This window comes from Anolis sagrei, chromosome 7, assembly GCF_037176765.1.
Source record: "Anolis sagrei isolate rAnoSag1 chromosome 7, rAnoSag1.mat, whole genome shotgun sequence".
Classification (NCBI taxonomy): domain Eukaryota; kingdom Metazoa; phylum Chordata; class Lepidosauria; order Squamata; family Dactyloidae; genus Anolis; species Anolis sagrei.
This window is the reverse complement of record NC_090027.1, coordinates 19,916,839-19,938,889: the sequence shown is the minus strand read 5'-3', so window position 1 is coordinate 19,938,889 and position 22,051 is coordinate 19,916,839. Positions and strand designations below refer to the sequence as shown.

At 43.6% G+C, this 22,051-nt stretch overlaps 1 protein-coding gene across 1 annotated transcript; it reads right to left on the bottom strand.

The window, feature by feature from the left end:
• Positions 1 to 1,167: 1,167 nt before the first annotated feature.
• On the bottom strand, positions 1,168 to 21,763 carry LOC132782780 (surfactant protein C-like). The gene is made up of 6 exons (XM_060787694.2): positions 21,533 to 21,763; positions 12,714 to 12,851; positions 10,953 to 11,090; positions 8,336 to 8,452; positions 6,694 to 6,810; positions 1,168 to 2,890 (listed from the first exon to the last, which is right to left on the bottom strand). Exons 1-6 carry the CDS (start codon positions 21,578 to 21,580, stop codon positions 2,810 to 2,812), a joined length of 639 nt encoding a protein of 212 aa, XP_060643677.2. The 5' UTR covers positions 21,581 to 21,763; the 3' UTR covers positions 1,168 to 2,809.
• Positions 21,764 to 22,051: the final 288 nt, after the last annotated feature.

The following is a 22,051-nucleotide window of genomic DNA, read 5'->3' as shown; positions in this document are numbered from 1 at the left end:
ATGCAGGATGTATTTTCATTCACTGGACCAAATTGAGCACAAATACTAGATCTGCCCAAATTTGATTACTGGTGGGGTTCTGGGAGGAATTAATTTTGTCATTTGGGAGTTTTAGTTGCTGGGATTTATAGTTCACCCATAATCAAAGAGCATTCTGAACTCCACAAACGATGGAATTGAATCAAACTTGGCATACACAAATCCCATGACCAACAGAAAATACTGGAAGGGTTTGGTGGGCATTGACCTTGAGTTTGGGAGTTATAGTTCACCTAGATCCAGAGAGCACTGTGAACTCCCAACAATGATGGATCTGGAACAAGCGTGGCACAAGTGCCCAATATGCCCAAATGTGAACACTAGTGGAGTTTGGGGGAAATAGAGCTTGACATTTGGGAGTTGTAGTTGCTGGGATTTGTAGTTCACCTACAATCAAAAAGCATTCTGAACCCCACCAACGATAGAATTGGGCCAAACTTCCCACACAGAACCCCATGACCAACAGAAAATACTGTTTTTCCAATGATCTTTGGCGACCTCTCTGAAACCCCCTCATGCCCCCCCCCCCGGGCTCCTGACCCCCTGGTTGAGAAACGCTGTTGTAGACTATACGTAGGTCAGTCCTGATACAAGAAGACTGTCTATTATGGTAGGTGATTAGACATATTTGGATGTGCAATGGATGACTTCAAACAATAATAGAATAATAGAATCATGGAATTGGAAGAGACTGCATGGGCCATCTAGTCTAACACCCTGCCATGCAGGAAAAGCACAACAACAACAAGAAGAACTTTATTTTTCTACTCCGTCTCCATCTCCCCAAAGGGAATTGGGGTGGCTTACATGGGGCCAAGACCAAAGGAGCATACAATTAAAAACAGAACAGTAAAATATTAAAACAACATAAGAACATCATCATCATAAACAATGATAAACAAGCATCATAAGCAACAACATAGATACCTCTAGTCTCATTTTTGGGGAGGATGGGACCAATATGCAAACGAGTTAGGGGATAGGCTGGTCAATAAGGTGGATAGAACAAATAGTAGCACAGGAATAGAGCAATTATAACAGGATCATTTCAGCTTAACTTAAAAGTGTAGTAATCGAATATATGTCCTGAGTTGCCCTTCAAAAACAGCCTTTATACAATGCCGAAAGTAAAAGAAAAATGCTTTATTTCAGCGGACACAAAGGATAAGCAAATGCAATTGACGAGTGCAAAAGAAAGCAAGGAAGTCTTAATCCGGACACAAATTAAAGTCTCTTACAAAGTCCCAAAAGAAACAGCATTCTTCCATCAGACAACGGGCAATGATCACGAAGTCCTTAGCAGCAGACATAAAGCAGGTTCCATTGGAGTGAAAGCATCAGGTTCGTTGTTACCAGCGAAAGTTGACTGCTCCTGCTTCTGATTTATAGCCCTGAATTCCCCACGCAGGAGGTGCTAGGGCGTCTCCCAATTAGCTCAACGTTTTTAGCAGCTATCCTATATGGCTCCGGCCCAGCTTACTTGTCCGAATGTATCTCTCTCTACGTTCCACCTTGTAATTTAAGATCTACTGGGGAGGCCCTGCTCTCGGTCCCACCAGCATCTCAAATGTGTCTGGTGGGGACGAGGGACAGGACCTTCTTAGTGGTGACCCCCCGCTTGTGGAATTCGCTCCCCAGCGAGATTAGATCGGCATCCTCCCTCCTTACTTTTAGGGAAAAACTAAAGATGTGGTTTTGGAGCCAGGCCTTTGGCTAGTGGGCACAACAGCACTTTAGGCACTGAACTCAGACAATAGGATTGTTTGAAAATTGGAAATGGCTTTATGACCTGTGATTATGTGATCTGTTTTATGTGGTTATGTAATTTTAATTAATATCAGTGTTTAATTGTTATGTAATGGATTTTATATTGTTGTTTTGATCCTGTTGGCATTGAATTGTTGCCTGTGTTAGCCGCCCTGAGTCCCCCCTCGGGGGTGAGAAGGGCGGGGTAGAAATGGTCTAAATAAATAAATAAATCCTAGCTGAATGCCGTCTGTGCTCTGTCTCTTTTCGTCTCTCTAGAAATGTTGACACTTCCAAAACCTCATTGTCTGGTTCTTCTTCTCCCTCCAATTCCTGGGCACTTCCCTACTCCCCTTCCTCTTCCGAAGATGAGGAATCCCTAACAATATAGGAACTTGAGTTCAGATCCTGGTTAGGGACCATCTATCAAGGAATCGTCAATCAAATGCACAACGAAACATCCCCATCTTCAGTTCCTTATAGAATGTGGATAAGGACGGTGCCATCCTGATCTCCCTGGGGAGGGAGTTCCAGAGAAAAGGGGCCACCACCGAGAATGCTCTTTCTCTCGTCCCCACCAACCGTGCCTGAGATGGGGCGGGAGCGAGAGAAGGGCATCTCCGGAAGATCTTAAGGACCGTGTGGGCTTGTAGGGGAGGATGCGTTCACGAAGATAGGCAGATCCTGAACCGTTTAGAGCTTTATAGGTAATAACCTGCGCCTTGAATTGGAACCGGAAACTTATCGGCAGCCAGTGGAGCTGTTTAAACAGGGGAGTTGACCGCTCCCTGTAAGCAAAGAACTATTTAAAGTTCAATTTCTTCTATTTGCCACCCAAAAAAGTAAAGCTACATGACTCTAAGGTGGAAGCAGTTACTATTATGAGTCCATGACACAGTGTTAAAAGCAATGGAGTTCTTCCTGATTAAATCCAATAGGAAATAGCGAATAGGAATGCAGGCTTCAGCATCAGATGTGAACACGAGAGGTAATCTGTCAAGCACACATAGACATATGGATGGGTTTAAAGAAATGCAAAGCAAAGTCTAATAATCAAAAGGCCCGGGCAAGGGGTTGATCTTCTCCGTGGCTTCTTGTGATTTTTCTAGAAAAGGAAATAAAGAGAAGAAAATACTATTAGTAAAGGAAAGGCTTATCTTTCCGCCTTCCAGGATCAGGAGACTTTCTCGTCTGTTAGTCAAACCTCATGAAAATAGTCTTGCACGGCTGGAGAAAAAACAGGCTTAAAATAATATACAGGTGGTATATTACGTCACAAAAAATATATCTCAAAATGTTATAAAAATGCATCCAACAAATGCTGGAAATGTGAAAAAGTAAGTACTTTTTTCATACTTGGTGGAACTGCTCAAAAGCTAAAAAATTCTGGAACGACATAGAAAATATACAGATATACAAAAGATCTTAAAGATCAATATTCAAAAGGAACCAGAATACTTTTTATTAGGAACTAGCTGTACCCACCACGTGTTGCTGTGGCCAACCTTTCCTCCCTCTTTTTCTCCTTTCTTTTTCTCCTTCCTTCTCTTTCTTTCTTTCTTTCTTTCTTTCTTTCTTTCTTTCTCTCCTTCCCTTCTTCTCTTCTTCTTTCCTTCCTTCCCCCCCTTTCTTTCCCTTCCTCTTTCTCCCTGTTCTTCCTTCTCTACCTATTCCTGGACTGCAACTCCCAGCAGTTAGGAGCCCCTGGTGGCGCAGTGGGTTAAACCCTTGTGCCGGCAGGACTGAAGACCCACAGGTCGCAGGTTCGAATCCCGGGAGAGCGCGGATGAGCTCCCTCTGTCAGCTCCAGCTCCTCATGCGGGGACATGAGAGAAGCCTCCAACAAGGATGGTAAAACATCAAAACATCCGGGCATCCCCTGGGCAACGTTCTTGCAGACGGCCAATTCTCTCACACCAGAAGCAACTTGCAGTTTCTGACACGACAAAACAAACAAACAAACAAAAAACTTCCCAGCAGTCTTCCTGATTGATCGCTTTACCTACCGCTTATCTGTCTCTATCTAATCTATCTATCTGGAGAGTTGCTAGGAGTTGCAGTCTAGGAATAGGAAATTGGAAATATGCAGGGATTGGGATGCTCTCAAAGAAACCCAAGGAGAAGAAAGCTTGGAAGCAGTGCAATTGGACCATCCCCCTCTCCTAAAGGGCCTGATCTAGGGGATGCTGGGAGCTGTAGTCCAGAAGAGAATGTGGATATGCTATTGTGTGTTTTGTTTGCTGGGGGAGTTATTTTTGCGTACGAACTGTAGCGTCTTTTTGCTTTTTTTGCTTTTTAAGTCCCTTCTGCTGTGTTTTTCAGTGTTTTTATAAGTAATGATCACTCATTGGCCTGAGAAGTGTTGTTCTGGAACAGACGCACCAGGAGCTCCAGTTTATCTTGCTATTTGTTGATTATTGCGTGTATTTTAAGGTTCTATGCATTTGCAGTTAGATGGCTTTCCTTACTTTGCAGTTATTGGGTCAGTGACCTGTCAATTATCATTAGGTTCCCTAGTTCCGCCCCTTTTTTGGGTTTTGGAGGGAATAGGAGCCATTTTGGCTCAGTCCATACAGAGAAGCCTTCTTTACAGGACTTAAGCCAGGACCTCCTGTAAAAGGCTTCATCATTTACAGCTTGGCCGGGGAGAAAAGGTCCCATAGCTTGGCCAGGGATATACAGATCCAGTCCCACAGCGCTTCAGCCAGCCATCACTGGGAAGTGAACATCTTCCTCCTCCTGGAAGTTCTGCAAAGTCTCTGTTTGGTAAGGGCCCTTCGCGGCAACCATAAAGCAGATTGGACCGGGTGTAGGGGTCCCACGCCAACAGAAGAGAAGACAGATTGCCCAGGTAGAGGTCGGGGATTTTCCCAACAGTGAAGGAACAGTTGCCTGCCTTTCGGGGCAAGATTGAGAAAGCCAATAGTTTATTGAGAAAACTTTGAAGCTAATAGTTGAAGATTTGTTATTTGTTCAGTAATAAAGATTTTGTTGCATCTTTAAAGACTTTGGAGCCCATCTTTTCAGGGAAATCCCAAAAACCTCTCTCTGAGGCAACCCCGGCGTCCCGTTGGGCTAACAGAATTTAAGTCCTGTTTACAGTCCTCTCTAGGAGCCCAGCATGCGACAGCACAAGTGTATTGTGTCCAAATTTGGTGTCAATTCGCCCAGTGGTTTTTGAGTTATGTTAATCCCACAAACGAACATTACATTTTTATTTATATAGATGTTGGATCTTGACAAAGACAAAAAGAAAGAGATATTGTTTAGCTATTTAGCTATTGCAGCCAGAATAGTATATGCGAAGAATTGGAGATCCAAAGAGATACCAAACAAAGAAAAGAAAAAAAAAGAATGGCAAAACAAGATTCTGGAGATAATGAACATGGACAAATTAACATACTGATTACCTCTGAATCAAGGCCTACCAAAGAAACAAACGAATTGGGACCTGGTTAAAGACTATTTCAAGTAGCTGAAAATAGATCTTTTAAATTGAACAGAAAAGACCTTAAGAAGTCATAAGGGACAAAGGGGAAGTAGACAAACTATCTTATATGACTACATGGAAGAAAGACCAAATGACCACCGAAGACCAGATGGAAGTCAACCACCTTTTCCCCCCTCTTCCCTTTTCTTTCCCCTCCCTCTATCCCGTTTTGTTTCCAACTTTCTATGACCCATATTGTTCTCCCACTTTCAATGTAAAATAATCTATTCTTTTTAAATTATGGTTTATACTATAATAAAAATTAATTACAAAAAGAAAAGAAAAGAAAGTAGTCTTGTGTGGCAAACAGAAGCTCAAAAGCTCGTCTCCACCTCAAGAAGGGACTTCCAATGATAGCTGCATCTTGTTCAATGAACTTGAAAGTGAACTTTCCATATTCACTGGAGTCATGGGCACAAAACCCAGTGAAAGTGAAAATAAAGAATCATTGAGTTGGAAGAGACCTCGTGGTCCATCCAGTCCAACCCTCTGCCAAGAAGCAGGAAAACTGCATTCAAAGCACCCCCGACAGATGGTCATCCAGCCTCTGATTAAAAGCCTCCAAAGAAGGAGCTTCCATCACACTACGGGGCAGAGAGTTCCACTGCTGAACAGCTCTCTCAGCCAGGAAGTTCTTCCTAATGTTCAGGCGGAATCTCCTTTCTTGTAGTTTGAAGCCATTGTTCCACATCCTAAACACATTTTTTAAATCCCAGAGAATACCTCTCTAACATGACTCTACAGTCAACTTCTGCAGGAAACTGAACATCAAATTTCACTAGAGGATCTAGAGATCTCTATAGGTGTTTCTCTATAGGTGTGATCTCTAGGACTTCCAGTATGACTGGAGGAAGTAGACCATAGAATCACACTGAAGGTCCTAGACATTCATAGAATATTTCAATCAAATCTGCAGAAGTCAAAAGGGAAACTGGAGGGATGGCTGTGCATCATTCATCCTTAGAGGAGTCCACTCCAATCTTGTGCCCTTCATGGCCGTGATCGTCAGAATAACGGGATTGGGCACATGGGAGTTGGAAAGTTTGCCAATTGACTTGAAACCGGGTTGTTGTAGATTTTTTCGGGTTATATGGCCATGTTCTAGAGGCATTCTCTCCTGACGTTTCGCCTGCATCTATGGAAAGCATCCTCAAAGGTTGTGAGGTCTCACAACCTCTGAGGATGCTTGCCATAGATGCAGGCGAAACGTCAGGAGAGAATGCTTCTAGAACATGGCCATATAGCCCGAAAAAACCTACAGCAACCCAGTGAGTCCAGCCATGAAAGCCTTTGACAATACATTGGCTTGAAACCTCTTGGGATATACCGGTAGATCCTAATCTTCTCTCCACTGTTATGCATTACTTCCAGAAAGATATTTCCTGGGAAAGAAGAAATCAAAAGCATTAAGAGTTTACCTCAGCCCAATAAACAGGGACATCACTACAGAGAACATTAATGGTGGTCCCAAGAGCGTTCCGGTCAGCCATTCCTCGCTGCTTGAAGGTGTAAACCAAGCTGTCTTCTCCCGAGACCTTCATGAAACAAAGGAAAATTGTTTATATAGATAGTACACATCTGAAAATAGGTTTCTTGTACTTAGTTGGAAAAACAAGCAGAAACCAATGGACCTTCAGATCCCGATGGACTGACTCCAACAGTGCTAAAAGGCGAGGGATGATGGGAGTTATAGTCCCAAAGCACATGGAGGGCCTGACACCCTCAAACTCTGGCTTATGAAGGTTTGGAATGACTGGAAGGACTGCCTCATTGTTCAATGAGATATATCTATATCTATATCTATAATAAAAGTCAGTGTTTGTATGTTTGCGGTAGTTTATATATGTATGTAGCAGCTTTCTGATTGGCTGCCACTTTCACAGGCCGCTGCGACCTCCACAAATGACGGACCTGGACCAAACTTGGCACACATAACCCCCATGACCCAGTTTAGGACCTGGTGTGGTTTGGGGGAAGAAGGACAATGGATGATGGGATTTGTAGTACTTCAGCACGCACAGACCACTGCCCCCCCCCCCAACAATGACAAATCAGGACCAAACTTGGCATACAGAGCCCCCATGACCCAGTGTACATCTTGGTGTGTTGTGCGGGACAGTGGACTATGGATGATGGGAATTGCAGTACTTTCACTCACTTCTGAGACCACTGTGACACACACCAAAGACCGATAAAGAACAAACTTGGCACACAGAGCCCCCCTGACCCACTCTACATCCTGGTGCAGTTTGGAGGAGAAGGGGGCATGAATGATGGAACTTTCATATGGGAGTTGTAGTTTATCAGCACCCACTGAACCCAGCTGACATTGGATCTAGATTCAACTTGGTTCACTGACAAACAACGCCTTTCTCAAATAACCTGGGCACTGTCAGATCCCCATGCTAGTTAACAATAAATCAGATCTGTAAGTCCACTGATGGCCAGAGCATATCTGTCTGTACAGTAAGAAAAATAGGATGAAGGGAAGCCATAAGGATACTGAATTTTGTTTCTCAAAGGATAATCAACAAGCAACAATATATTACAACCAGAGGTGTTTCCAGGTCATGTACTTAGGTGCATTACTACAACTGAGCTCATACCTCAAAAATGATTGCAATCATTCTATCTATCTATCTATCTATCTATCTATCTATCTATCTATCTATCTGTCTATCTTGGTGTCTTGAGTTTTGGACCTGTTCCTGAAGTTATCTGTTGCACTGATTCAGAAAATTGCATTGGATAGACTGCATCAGCTCTACTTTCTTACACATGGCTATCGTGATTTTCTATGAAGATAGATGGCATATGTTCTGCATCCCAAAAATACAGATGGGGGAAACTGGTGCTATTTTTGGAATCTGCAGGTCAAATATACCCAGAAACAGGGCTAACATCTGAGGCACCAAAATGTGTGCTGGCCAGTGTTATTTTATGCCACCTGTTGTTTACCTGGACTTTAGCATTTCCTAAAATACTCCCTCTGCCCCTGCTCCTACATATTGTACCCTCTCCAGGGCAATATCCCATAGCTGGCATTTCATCCCCTCATACCTGTTTGCCCGAGTGGTCAACCAGCTCGGTGATCTCATGTAGACTGGGCACGTCAACCAAATCCATCACCACCACTGAGCATTGTTTTTTGCTGTGAATTCGGAAGGCAATCAAACTCTAGAAATAAAGCAAGGAGAAAAGAAGATTTCAGAGCAAAATAGGCATCGAAGGTATGCCCAGTTGGCCAATTGGGACTATGTCTTGAAGATCAAGCTCTCCTTTCTGTGCATCCATATTCAAAGCATTACCGTGGCAGGTCAGACTGAAGTGGAGCACCATAGCTGTGATGCATGAGTGGATTGAATGAAATTGTATGATTGGGGTTTGGCTAAAGGCTACACACACAAAACACATATACACAGACTGGGCCACAGCAATGCGTGGCAGGAGACGGCTAGTTATTCATAACGGTTGACAGGTCAGAGGCCATTCACAAACTTGGTTAGGCCAAGCCTCTGCACCCATTAATCCATACTGGAGGCATCTGCATACAACAGTCAGTGCTGCACATCTTTAAACAGTTGCATAACCAAGGGCAACAAATCTAAAATTTAGTAAGCCACTATTAAATTTATTTATTTATTTACTGTATTTATATACCACCTTTCTCAGCCAATTGGCGACTCAAGGCGGTTTCCAACAAATCAGTATACATAAAACATAATAGATAAAAACATTAAACAGTATAAAACATCATAAAAGCAATAAAAGCAACATCATCAGCGTCTCATTATTCTCAAGCATTGTCCAATTCCATTGTCAGTTCATTCGATTTCCTATATTAGCTACTCTGTATTTGTAAATGCTTGCTCGAATAGCTACGTTTTAACTTGCCTCCAAAACGTCAAGAGGGAGGGAGCAGATCTGATTTCCCTAGGGAGGGCATTCCATAGCCGAGGGGCCACCACTGAGAAGGCCCTGTCTCTCGTCCCCGCCAAACGTACTTGTGATGAAGGCATGACCAAGAGCAGGGCCTCTCCAGATGATCTTAAAGTCCTCAGTGGTTCATAAGGGGAGATACGTTCGGACAGGCAAGTTGGACTGGAACCGTTTAGGGCTTTATAGGGCAAAGACAGTACTTTGAATTGGGCCCAGTAGCAAACTGGCAGCCAGTGGAGCTGGTGCAACAAGGGGGTTGTATGCTCCCTGAGCGCTGCTCCTGTTAACAACCTGGCTGCTGTTTGTTGGACTAGTTGAAGCTTCCGGACCATCTTCAAAGGCAACCCCACATACAGAGCGTTGCAGTAGTCTATATGGAATGTAACTAGAGCGTGGACAACTGTGGCCAAGTCAGATGGCGCACAAGTTTTAACTGTGCAAATGCTCCCCTGGTCACCGCCGAGACCTGAGGTTCCAGGCTCAGCGATGAGTCCAGGATCACACCCAAGCTGCGAACCTGCGTCTTCAGGGGGAGTGTAACCCCATCCAACACAGGCTGTAACCCTATGCCCTGTTTGGCCTTGTGACTGACCAGGAGGACCTCTGTCTTGTCTGGATTCAATTTCAATTTGTTCGCCCTCATCCAGACCGTCACAGCGGCCAAGCACAGCGGTTCAGGACCTGGACAGCCTTCTTAGTAGCGGGTGGAAAGGAGTGACAGAGTTGGACATCATCTGCGTACAGATGGCATCGCACCCCGAAATTCCGGATGATCTCCCCCAGCGGCTTCATGTATATGTTGAACAACATGGGATACAGTATTGATCCCTGAGCAACCCCACAAGACAAAGGATGTGGGAATGAATAGGTGTTTCCCAATAACACCTTCTGGGTGCGACCCCCCAGAAAGGACAGGAGCCACTGTAAAACAGTGCCACCAAGGCCCATTCTGGCGAGGCGTCCCAGAAGGATACCATGGTCGACGGTATCGAAGGCCGCTGAGAGGTCCAGCAGAACCAACAAGGACACACTCCCCCTGTCTAGCTCCCGCCGTAGATAATCAACTAAGGAGACCAAGGCTGTCTCGGTACCATGTCCCGGTCTAAAGCCAGACTGCGCCGGATCCAGATAATCCGTGTCTTCCAAGAATACCTGGAGTTGTTAGGCCACCACACATTCCAGGACTTTGCCCAAAAAGGGGAGATTGGAAACAGGCCAATAGTTGACAAATTGAGTGGGGTCCAGTGATGGTTTTTTCAACAGTGGTTTTATTACAGCTTGTTTTAAGATCGCTGGAATGTTGCCTTCCCGAAGGGAGGCATTAACCACCACCTTCACCCACTCAGCCAATCCCCCTCTGGCCTCCTTTAGAAGCCAGGATGGGCAGGGGTCTAGGATGCATGTGGTTGCTCTCATTCCTCCAAGTATCTTGTCCACATCCTCGGGTTTCACCAATTGAAAAGAATCCATCAAAACCAGACAAGCAGATGCTCGTGTTACATTCTCATAGACTGCTGTTAACATGGTGTCCAGACCAGAACGGATCAAGTCAACTTTGTCCGCGAAGAACCGAGCAAATGCTTCACAGTGGGCTGTTGAGTTTTCAGTGCTCCCATCCTGAGTGGTGGGATTATACGTTAAAGCAACGTATAATCCAAATATGCTCTCGGTCCAATTTATGGTGGTAGAATGCCTTGAACCATTTTGACGCCCCCCTGGAAGATTTCTCAGGACTTACTTGCTGATAGTCGTAAACAACAGTGGCTGAGGTGGTGTTGCTGTGGATGTAAAATACAGCCACATTTTCCTGGGTGTCCACCATCACAGTTTGCTTCACCGTTTCACCATTTGCTCCTTTAGTAGTGGTTTTAATGATCTACAGGACAGACAAGGCACAGCGTAGTACAGGCAATTCCCAGTTACAAACAAGGTAGATATAGTAAAGTTTATTGATTAGTCCACTGAGCATATCAACAGTAAAAGACAAAACAAGAAAATGCACAAATAGACACTAAACACTGTCCTAAAACTCCTGTAAAAGTGAACATACATTAAAACACAATTAAAACTCAATTAAGTTAAAAGTTAAAGATAATTAAAAATATAATCAGTGCCAAGGTAAAACGTCATACCATAGACATTAAGGACGAAGGTTAAAACAAAGGTTAAAATAGACCAGCTATTACACAACCCCAATCCAATTCAGATATCTGCGTCACCCCTACAGTTTACCCCAATCGCCTCCAAATACGCAGTTCTCAGCTGCATCGCTTTATGCAGAAAAAGGGCTGTTTGGTGTGTTATCTTAGCATTTTGGCCAGACATTAAAATGTAGTTCTGATATGGGGATCCCAGTGAGTCTTCTATGTAATGAATGGTCCGAGGTATTGATTTCTCGCTTTCTTGTACAAAAAAACAATTAAACAGAATATATGTAGTATCCTCTACCTCTGTCGCCCCACAGATACAGAAACGTACGTTATATGGAACCTGGTTAAATCTTCCATGTTTAACCATTGTATCCATCTGTTCAAATCTGGTTCTAGTGAATACTCTCCTGAGATTTTTAAGCATTTCTGCCTTTAGGTATTCAGCTACAAACAAGATAGGTTCTGTAGGTTTGTTCTTATGCTGAAATTGGTTACATCCAGACTGGACTACTGCAATGCACTCTGCATGGGGCTGCCCTTGAAGACAGCCCAAAAGTTTCAACTGGTGCAAACGGACAGGGCCTTCTCTGTGGTTGCCCCCCAACTTTGGAACACCCTCCCCAAAGACATTAGACTAGCACCCACGTTGGCAGTCTTTAGGAAGAACTTGAAGACCTGGCTATTCCATGTGCCTTTCCAGAATAGGATAACCTCCAGCACTACGTCCCAGAAGCACTTTATTAGAGTTTAAGACTCTCTGCACATTGCACTTGCCCAGAATCCCAACATATCACCTCTTACACCCAGCACTTTTTTAACCTGTACCCTTCATTAGCCCGGCCCTGGTTTCATTGCGTAATAGTGTAATGTTTTGTTTTTGTTATTGCTTATGTTTTTAATTTGTTTGCATTGTATTGTTATTGTCTGTTGTTGTTGTGTTGAGGCCTTGGCCTTTGTAAGCCGCATCGAGTCCTTCGGGAGATGCTAGCGGGGCACAAATAAAGTTTAATAATAATAATAATTAATAATAATTGTGCTTGGTAGCAAACTGGCAGCCACAATATCTGCTTTGAATTGGGTTATTTGAATCCACACTGCCATATATTCCAGTTCAAAGCAGAAAATATGGGATTTTATTCAGCTGTGTGGAAGGGGTCCTAGAGTTGATTGATTACTGCATTGAACATAGAAACCATCAGATGCCACTTTGTTGCTCAGTACAGAAACCCTGAAGCTGCATGGTTCATATTAGGGTCCCATCAGCTTAGAAGAGCAGCTTATGGAGAGAACCTCCAGGAATGGATCCACCTTCTGAATACCATTAACATTGCTTGAGATGTTTTACTCACCTTTTCCGTGTGTTCCTGAGTAACGTGGACGCCGATGAGAATAGCTCCAATAATGATAGTGACCAGAAGTACCAGAACAATAGAGATGAGGATCATTTGATTCCTATCCTTGGGAACTCTGGGTATAAATTTGTAGGCCTGGGGAAGAAAGGCACAGGTTTGGATGGGAAATGCAAGATCACTACCCTCCCCTCTCCCAAGTACAGAACTTGATTTTTTTCTTCTCTAAGATGACCACTGAAATGTCATGCCACAATGTCCTCCCAACAAGGACAAGATAAGACATTGAAATTGCTCTACATAATTCCTATATATGGATGCAGAATAAGAATTAATTGGTGTTATTTACATGGAAATATAATTTATTATACCAAGCCAGAGAGTAGTAGTCTCCTTCCAAGAAATTTCTGGTGAGATGTTATTAAGGACCATCCTCTCCTTTTTGGCTTTTTTAAAAAAAATAGAGATGTACTACATATGCTGTTCCTTCCCAATAATTTTTGTATCCTGCCCCAGATCTCAATGCCTCTTTAAAATAGCTAAAAGAAAATGGTAGTTTATGAAGCCCATAGAACAGTGTTTCTCAACCTGGGGGTCGGGACCCCTAAGGGGGTCGCGAGGGGGTGTCAGAGGGGTCACCAAAGATCATCAGAAAACACAGTATTTTCTGTTGGTCATGGGGATTCCATGTGGGAAGTTTGACCCAATTCTATCATTGGTGGAGTTCAGAATATTCTTTGATTGTAGTGAATTATAAATCCCAACAACTACAATTCCCAAATGTCAAGGTTTATTTCCCCCAGACTCCATCTGTGTTCACATTTGGGCATATTGAGTAATTGTGCCAGGTTTGGTCCAGAGCCATCACTGCGTGAGTCCACAGTGCTCTCTGGATGTAGGTGAACTACAACTCCCAAACTCAAGGTCAATGCTCACCAAACCCTTCCAGTGTTTTCTGTTGGCATGGGAGTTGTGTGTGCCCAATTTGATTCAATTCCATTGCTGGTGGAGTTCACAATGCTCTTTGATTATAGGCGAACTCTAAATCCCAGCAACTACAACTCCCAAATGACAAACTCAACCTCACCAGTATTCATATTTGGGTGTATTGAGTATTTGTGCCAAATTTGTTCCAGTGAATGAAAATACATCCTGCATATCGGATATTTATTTATTTACTTCACTTATATACCGCAATTCTCAGCCTAATGGCGACTCATTGCGGTGTACAACATAGAAAACAGGTGCAAAATACAACATAGAATAAAATAATCCACAATACATCATTATCAAAAACATCTCATCAAAAAACATCAACATTACTACAAGCCATTCCGAGTCGTCTCATCGTCAAATTCACAATCCGATACCATTTCCATTGTTCCATTCCTATGGTCGAGTTACCAGTCAATTGCACTTCTATTCAAATGCCTTCTTAAACAACCAGGTCTTCAGCTTCCTGCGGAATATCAACAGGGAGGGGGCTAGCCTGATGTCTACGGGAAGGGTGTTCCACAGCCAAGGAGCCACCACCGAGAAGGCCCTCTCTCATATTTACATTATGATTTATAACAGTAGTAAAATGACTGTTATGAAGTAGCAACGAAAACAATGTTATGGTTGGGGGTCACCACTGGATTAAGGGGTCACAGCATTAGGAAGGTTGAGAACTACTGCCATAGAATGTTTTAATTGCTTTATCTATAAATGCATTGTGTAGCAATTCATTTTTTATATCTATCTATCTCATAAAAGTGAGTCTATCTATCTATCTATCTATCTATCTTCCAAGTATCAATTTTCCAAGATGTCTCCCACTTCCAGAGAGCACTGTGAACTGTGAACGACAGATCTGGACCAAATCTGGCACACAGACCGCCCCCACCCCCCAATGACAAAAAGAAATCACTGGAAGGCTTTTGAGGTGGGGTGGGGGTTGACCTTGGATTTTGGGAGTTATAGTTTACCCCACAGGATCAACTTTAAATGCTGGCGGGCTTTAGAGAAAACTGACCTTGTAGGTTGGGAATTGTAATTCACCCAATACAGAAAACACTATGAACCCAACCAATGATGGATCTTGGCATGCGTGCATATGCGCAATTAGGATCAAACACATAGCAGAGTATCTTATCCCACTAAACCAGTGGTTCTCAACCTTCGTAATGCCTCGACCCCTTAATACAGTGCCTCACATTGTGGTGACCCCCAACCATAAAATTATTATTATTGCTACCTCCTAATTATAATTGTGTTACTGTTATGAATCATAATGTAAAAATCTGAAATGCAGGATGTATTTTCATTCACTGGACCAAATTTGGCACAAATACCCAACAACAGAACTCCATGCCGTCATGTCAGCCACATGACCTTGGAGGTGTCTATGAACAACACCGGCTCTTTGGCCTAGAAATTGAGCACCAACTCCCAGAGTTGGACACGACTGGACTTAATGTCAGGGGAAAACCTTTACCTTACGTTATCCAATATGCCCAAATTTGAATACTGGTGGGGTTGGAGGGAAAATTGATTATGTCATTTGGGAGTTGTAGTTGCTGGGATTTATAGTTCACCTACAATTAAAGAGCATTTTGAACTCCACCAATGATGGAATTGGACCAAACTTCGCACACAGAACTCCCACAACCAACGAAAAATACTGGAAGGGTCTGGTGAGCACTGACCTTGAGTTTGGGAGATGTAGTTCACCTGCATCCAGAGAGCATTGCAGACTCACACAATGATGGATCTGGACCACACTTGGCACAGATACTCAATATGCCCCAATGTGAACACTGGTGGAGTTTGGGGAAAATAGACCTTGACATTTGGGATATGCAGTTGCTGGGATTTATAGTTCACCTGCAACGAAGAGCCCTCGCTTGCTCCGCACCCCTGCTGGCCGGCGGGAGAGCGGACCAGGCGAGGGGCGCCCAAGGAGCCACTCGCCCATCCCTCACCTCCTTCTGCCATCAGAAGGAGATGAGGGACAGGCGGATGGCTTCATGCGCGGGAATGCCAATGGCGCAGGGGGTCAGCCGCCATTTTGGAGGGGGCGTCGCCAGCCAATGTGGCTTTGCGACCCCCAGAAAATGGCCAAACGACCCCCTGAGGGGTCGCGACCCCCAGGTTGAGAACCGCTGCACTAAACATAAAAACCTATATTTCTAAGGGGAACAAGTACCAAGTTTATAACCTTTCCACCAGAGAAAGGCCTGGAGTGGGGTGCGCATCATGGAGCGCATCATGAGTGACTGTACCAAACGCATATAATATTAGGTTCTTGTGGGTTTTTTCGGGCTATAGAGCCATGTTCTAGAGGCATTTCTCCTTTTTTAGGAGAAATGCCTCTAGAACATGGCTCTATAGCCCGAAAAAACCCACAAGAACCTAGTGATTCCAGCCATGAAAGCCTTCGACAATGCATATAATACTGTTTTGTGAATGCTGTGTTTCTGAACTGTATAATAAGTTTCACCAGTCACATTATTGGCTGAACTAATTTATATTCCTTTTATTTGTGTACAAGTGGGCTATTTTGTTATGTATGCATACCCAACATGGTCAACTTTGAACACTTGCAGTGTTTCGGGGGAAACTGACCCAGGGTGATGGGAGTTGTAGTTCACCCAAATGGTAATTATCATTCATAAAACCCCAAAACAAACAATTTCTACTTCTAATATTTATAATTTAAAAAGACCTAACTCGGGTATTGCTGGGTACCTAAGCTAGTCTTAAATAGATCTTCCACATTTTGAGAGCTTTGTTTACTGAACTGTGCCTGTGCCTGATAGTGGGGCCTGGTTGTTTGCTCTGGTATTGTAAGAGATAAAGGATGCTCTGGAGAATAAATCTTCCTTGCTCTAGTTGCAATAACATACTGGTATATAGTGCTCAGCACTTAATAAAGTTCACTTTTTTAGAAGTGACACACATTTTAGCTTAGAATTGTGCCCTATTTTATCTTTATTTATTTATTTATAATTCAAATGTATATGCCGCCACTTCCCTGGGGCTCGGAGCAGCTTACAAGAACAGGCTAAAATCTAACACAATTTAAAAACAATTTAAAACAATTTAAAACAACAATGTCAGAGATCATAGGCCTGTCAAAACAGATATGTCTTACATGCCCTGCGGAAAGCTGATAAGTCCCGCACGGCACGGACTTCAGGTGGCAGAGTATTCCAGAGTGATGGTGCCACTGCTGTGAAGGCTCTGCGTCTGGTTGCTGTTAGACACAAGGTCTTGACACTGGGAATTTCCAATAGATCTTGGTCCTCAGAACGGAGGGATCTCTGGGGTTGGTAGGGGGTGAGGCGGTCCCTCAGGTACATCGTCTCCAGACCATGCAAGGCCTTAAAGGTGAGTACCATCACTTTGAAAGTGATCTTGTGCTCAATTGGTAACCAATGCTGCTGCAGTAAGATTGGTGTTATGTGGCATCTCATCGGAATTCCCACAAGAAGCCGAGCAGCTGCATTTTGTACCAACTTGAGCTTCCGGATCACCGACAGAGGAAGGCCAATGTAGAGGGCGTTACAGTAGTCCAGTCTTGAGATGACTTTAGCCTGGATCACCATAGTTAGGTCGTCCCTGGACAGGTAAGGGGCCAGCCATCTAGCCTGCCGCAGATGAAAAAAGACGGTTCTGCTAACGACGGAGACCTGGGTCTCCATCGTCAGCAGAGGGTCCAAAAGGACTCCCAGACTCTTTACCAATGATGACGGACGTAGCGCCTTGCCATCCAGGGTAGGCAGCTGGATGTCCCCACTGCCCGGTCGACCCAGCCATAGGATCTCCATCTTTGCTGGATTCACCCTCAACCTGCTGGCACGCAGCCATCCAGGAACGGCCTCGAGGCACTGATGGAAACAATCGGGTACAGAGTCCAGTCGGCCTTCCATCTTCAGCACCAACTGAGTGTCATCGGTGTACTAATAACACTCAAGCCCAAAACCTCGAACCAGCTGAGCAAGTGGTCGCATATAGATGTTAAACAACAGAGGGGAGAGAATGGCCCCCTGAGGAACCCCACAAGATAGAGGGGACCTCTCAGAGATCAGGCCTCCCCTCTCCACTCGCTGTCCACGGTTGTGAAGAAAGGAGGACAGCCAGTTTAAAGCTCTCCCCGTGACTCCAGCAACAGCAAGGCGGTGGGTCAAAAGATTGTGGTCGATATAGAATCTAGACAACCCTTTCTAAAAGAACCAAAGTGCTTCCATCTTATTGTACAACCTTCATTTTTATCTTTTAGAAAAAGTGAAAGAGAAAAGGAATCTGCTGAGGCTGGTGTTAGCATTTCAGCAGCCCAACTCCGTTCCCATTCACTTTGACATGTACAATGTAACTGTTCCAGGACAGAAGAGAATCACCTTGGGCTGCAACAAAGACCCTTGTTCTTTGTTGTTCTCCACTGATGGCACTGAGAGAACGAAGCCAATATTTATCCGAAAATGCACTGTAATCGCCATTTCATCATCTCAATGTGAATTTATAGAATGATGGCAACCAATTGATTAATTTGTTCTTCTTTGCTCATTAAAGAAGATGGCAAGTTTGTGTTCTTGTTGAGGCGAGGGAAAACTCTTTCATCAAAGGTAAGGCCAACCCATGATCTTTCTCCTTAAGATTGAGGATTCCCTGCAGTCTACACACCTATAGATAGATCTGTTCATGGCAGACGTAGCATTCCATGATTCCATAGCATTGAACCATGGCAGTTAAAGTGATGTCAGTTTGCAATAATTATACCATATGGATCAGTGGTTCTCAACCTTCCTAATGCTGCAACGCCTTAATACATTTCTTCATGTTGTGGTGACCCCCAACCATAAAATTATTTTCGTTGCTACTTCATCACTGTCATTTTGCTCCTGTTATGAATCGTCATGTAAATATCTGCTATGTAGGATGTATTTTCATTCACTGGATCAAATTTGGCACAAATACTCAATACACCCAAATTTGAATACTGGTGGGGTTGGGGTTGGGGTTCATTTTGTCTTTTGGGAGTTGTCGTGGTGGGATTTATAGTTCACCCACAATCAGAGAGCATTCTGAACTCCATCAATGATAGAATTGAACCAAACTTGGCACATAGAACTCCCATCACCAACAGAAAATACTGGAAAGGTTTGGTGGGCAAAGGACTTTTGTCTGCTGGAGCTAGGTGTGAATGTTTCAACTGACCACCTTGATTAGCATTTAATGGCTTGGAAGTGCCTGGGGGAATCTTTTGTTGAGAGGTGACTTGATGTGCTTGATTGTTTACTCTCTGTTGTTTTGCTGTTTCCTGCAAACAGTAAAACAACAGAGAGTAAACAGTCCTTTGTCCCACCCTGGTCATTCCACAGATATATAAACCCATTTTCTTACTTCCAACAGACCTCACTACCTCTGAGGATGCTTGCCATAGATGCAGGCGAAACGTCAGGAGAAAATGCCTCTAGAACATGGCCATATAGCCCGGAAAAACCTACAACGACCCAGTGATTCTGGCTATGAAAGCCTTCGACAGTAAATTGCTGTTTGAGCACAGTGTGGTTCTAAACTATTTTAAGGAACCTGTTTCAAGTCTGTGTTTAAATGCTTTTATCTGTTAATCTACCCTGACAATACCAGATCCCATCTGATCTTGGAAAGTCGGCAGGGTAAGGCCCAGTTAATATTTGAATGAGAAACCATTAAGGTATTCCAGGTGTTGTGGGCTACATTTCAAAAAAAGGCAATGATAAACCACCATCTAAAAAACATCACGAAATTAATGGCATTATTGTAAGTAGGTGGCTTGAAGGAAAATAGGCGTATGCACACACCTGCTGATAATAAATATTATACATGTTTCTTAACCTATTGTAGACTGCCAGGAAAACTTTGGCAATATGAGCGATGATCAAGAAATGGTATAAATAAATGCAAGCTGGTTTATCCATTTATAATTCCTTGATCTGTTTGAGAGTGGAACACACTGTCTCGGAGATTGGCCGAGTCTCCTTCTCTGGTAAGTGTTAAACAGAGGTTGAATGGCCATCTATTAGAAGTATTTGGATTGAATATTTCTGCATGGCAGAACAGGGCTGGTGGACTTTAGTGGTTCCCAACCTGTGGTTTGTGGATCTCCAGTGGCTTGCAAGAACAAAAATATAGCACACAGCTTCGCCATTACTACACCATTGCCTCGAAACCATGCGGCAATGAGAGCGACTGGTCTCACAAAACTTTCTTATAGTGCCGAGGCAACGGGGATGTTGAGAGGGGAGAGGCTCACTACGCTCAAAAGTTTACTACTACCACATAAGCTCTAGATCAGTGGTTCTCAACCTTCCTATTGCCACGACCCTTTAATAGAGTTCCTCCTGTTGTGGTGACCCCCCAACCATAAAATCATTTTCATTGCTACTTCATAACTGTCATTTTGCTACTGATATCAATTGTCATGTAAATATCTGATGTATTTTCATTTGCTGGACCAAATTTGGCACAAATACTTGTGGGGTTTGGGGTGGGGGGTTGATTTTGTCATTGGGGAGTTGTAGTTGCTGGGATTTATAGTTCACCTACAATCAAATAGCCTTCTGAACTCCACCAATGATGGAATTGAACCAAACATGGCGCACAGAACTCCCATGACCAACAGAAAACACTTTGGTGGGACCTTGAGTTTGGGAGTTGTAGTTCACCTACATACAGGTAGGGCACTGTGGACTTAAACAATGATGGATCTGAACCAAACGTGGCATGGATACTCAATATGCCCAAATGTGAACAGTGGTGGAGTTTGGGGAAGATAGACATTGACACTTGTGATTTGTAGTTGCTGGGATTTATAGTTCACCTACAATCAAAGAGCCTTCTGAACTCCACAAGTGATAAAATTGAACCAAACATGGCGCACAGAATTCCCATGACCAACAGAAAACACTTTGGTGGGACCTTGAGTTTGGGAGTTGTAGTTCACCTACATACAGGTAGGGCACTGTGGACTTAAACAATGATGGATCTGAACCAAACTTAGCATGGATACTCAATATGCCCCAATGTGAACAGTGGTGGAGTTTAGGGAAGATAGACATTGACACTTGTGAGTTGTGTTTACTGGGATGTATAGTTCACCTACAATCAAAGAGCATTCTGAACCCCACCAGTGACAGAACTGGGCCAAACTTCCCACACGGAAACCCCATGACCAACAGAAAATACTGTGTTTTCTGATGGTCTTTGGCAATCCCTCTGACACCCCCTCGCGACCCTTCCAGGGGTCCCGACCCCCAGGTTGAGAAACACTGCTCTAGATTATTAAATACAGCTTTCTGTAGGCGATCACATATTTAAACACAGCTATCATGTCTCCTCTTAGTCTTCTCTTCTGCAGGCTAAACATGCCCAGCTCTTTAAGCGGCTTCTCATAGGGTTTCTTCTCCAGACCCTTGATCTTTTAGTCGCCCTCCTCTAGATTATTATTAAATATGGTTTTCTGTGGGTGAGCAGATGGTGACTACTGGATGGCATATGTTCTGTTTCAGAAACTAGAGCTGATGTGGTCTATCCAATGCAATTTTCTGAATAAGCACCCCAAATAACCAAACCGAATCTAAAGTTGACCAAAAACTGATTCGTAGGCCTTTTGGTACTAATGTTGGAGAGTGGTCCCTGGTCAAAGTGGTCTCTGGTCAAAATAATCTCTGGTCAACTGGTATCTGATCAAAAATAGGTTGGGAACCACTGGACTAGATGGTCTCTTCCATGATTCTGTGATATTATGAAATATATTTTTCACTCAAATGGCTAAAGAGCAAAGCAAAACAACTTACCGGGGGTTCTGATTCCGGGCTGATCTCACACTTACTTTTGGGATCCATTCCTGCTGAGTTCCAGTTATAAGACTGCTTTAACTCCTTCCTTTATATGTGAAAGCCTATGGGAAAAGTACTGTCACACATTCCTAACAAACTGGTAGTAGAAATATGATAATCTATAATTTTGTCTGGCTTGGCATTTCATCACCTTCAGCTAGAGGTCGGAATTTCCACTTGAGCAGCATGCCGCAGAGACACCTTCTGGCAGCAAAGCAAGCAAACAAGAAATATCACATTTCAAACAGCATTGTACTAGCATCTTAGGGAACAAACTTGAAAAATACAGTATCCTTTTCACTCTAACTACCAAGGCTAGCTGGGGATGATGGCAACATATCTGGGGAACGCCAATCAGAGTTTCATACAAGCAATGGGGAGATCTGTGTTTAAGTATCTACACGCATTCCCCATTTAATCGACATTTTAGAGCCCAGACGGGTGTGGAAGTAGTTGGAAAGAGGAACCCAGTCTTAT

Bases quoted from the DNA above. Each gene is read 5' to 3' on its own strand.
- LOC132782780 (XM_060787694.2), bottom strand. From the start codon at position 21,580: ATGGATCCCAAAAGTAAGTGTGAGATCAGCCCGGAATCAGAACCCCCG. The intron at 12,852-21,532 runs GTAAGTTGTTTT...TTTCTTCCCCAG, and splicing joins GCCCGGAATCAGAACCCCCG to GCCTACAAATTTATACCCAG. The intron at 2,891-6,693 runs GTAAACTCTTAA...TTCCTTTTCTAG, and splicing joins TCCCTGTTTATTGGGCTGAG to AAAAATCACAAGAAGCCACG.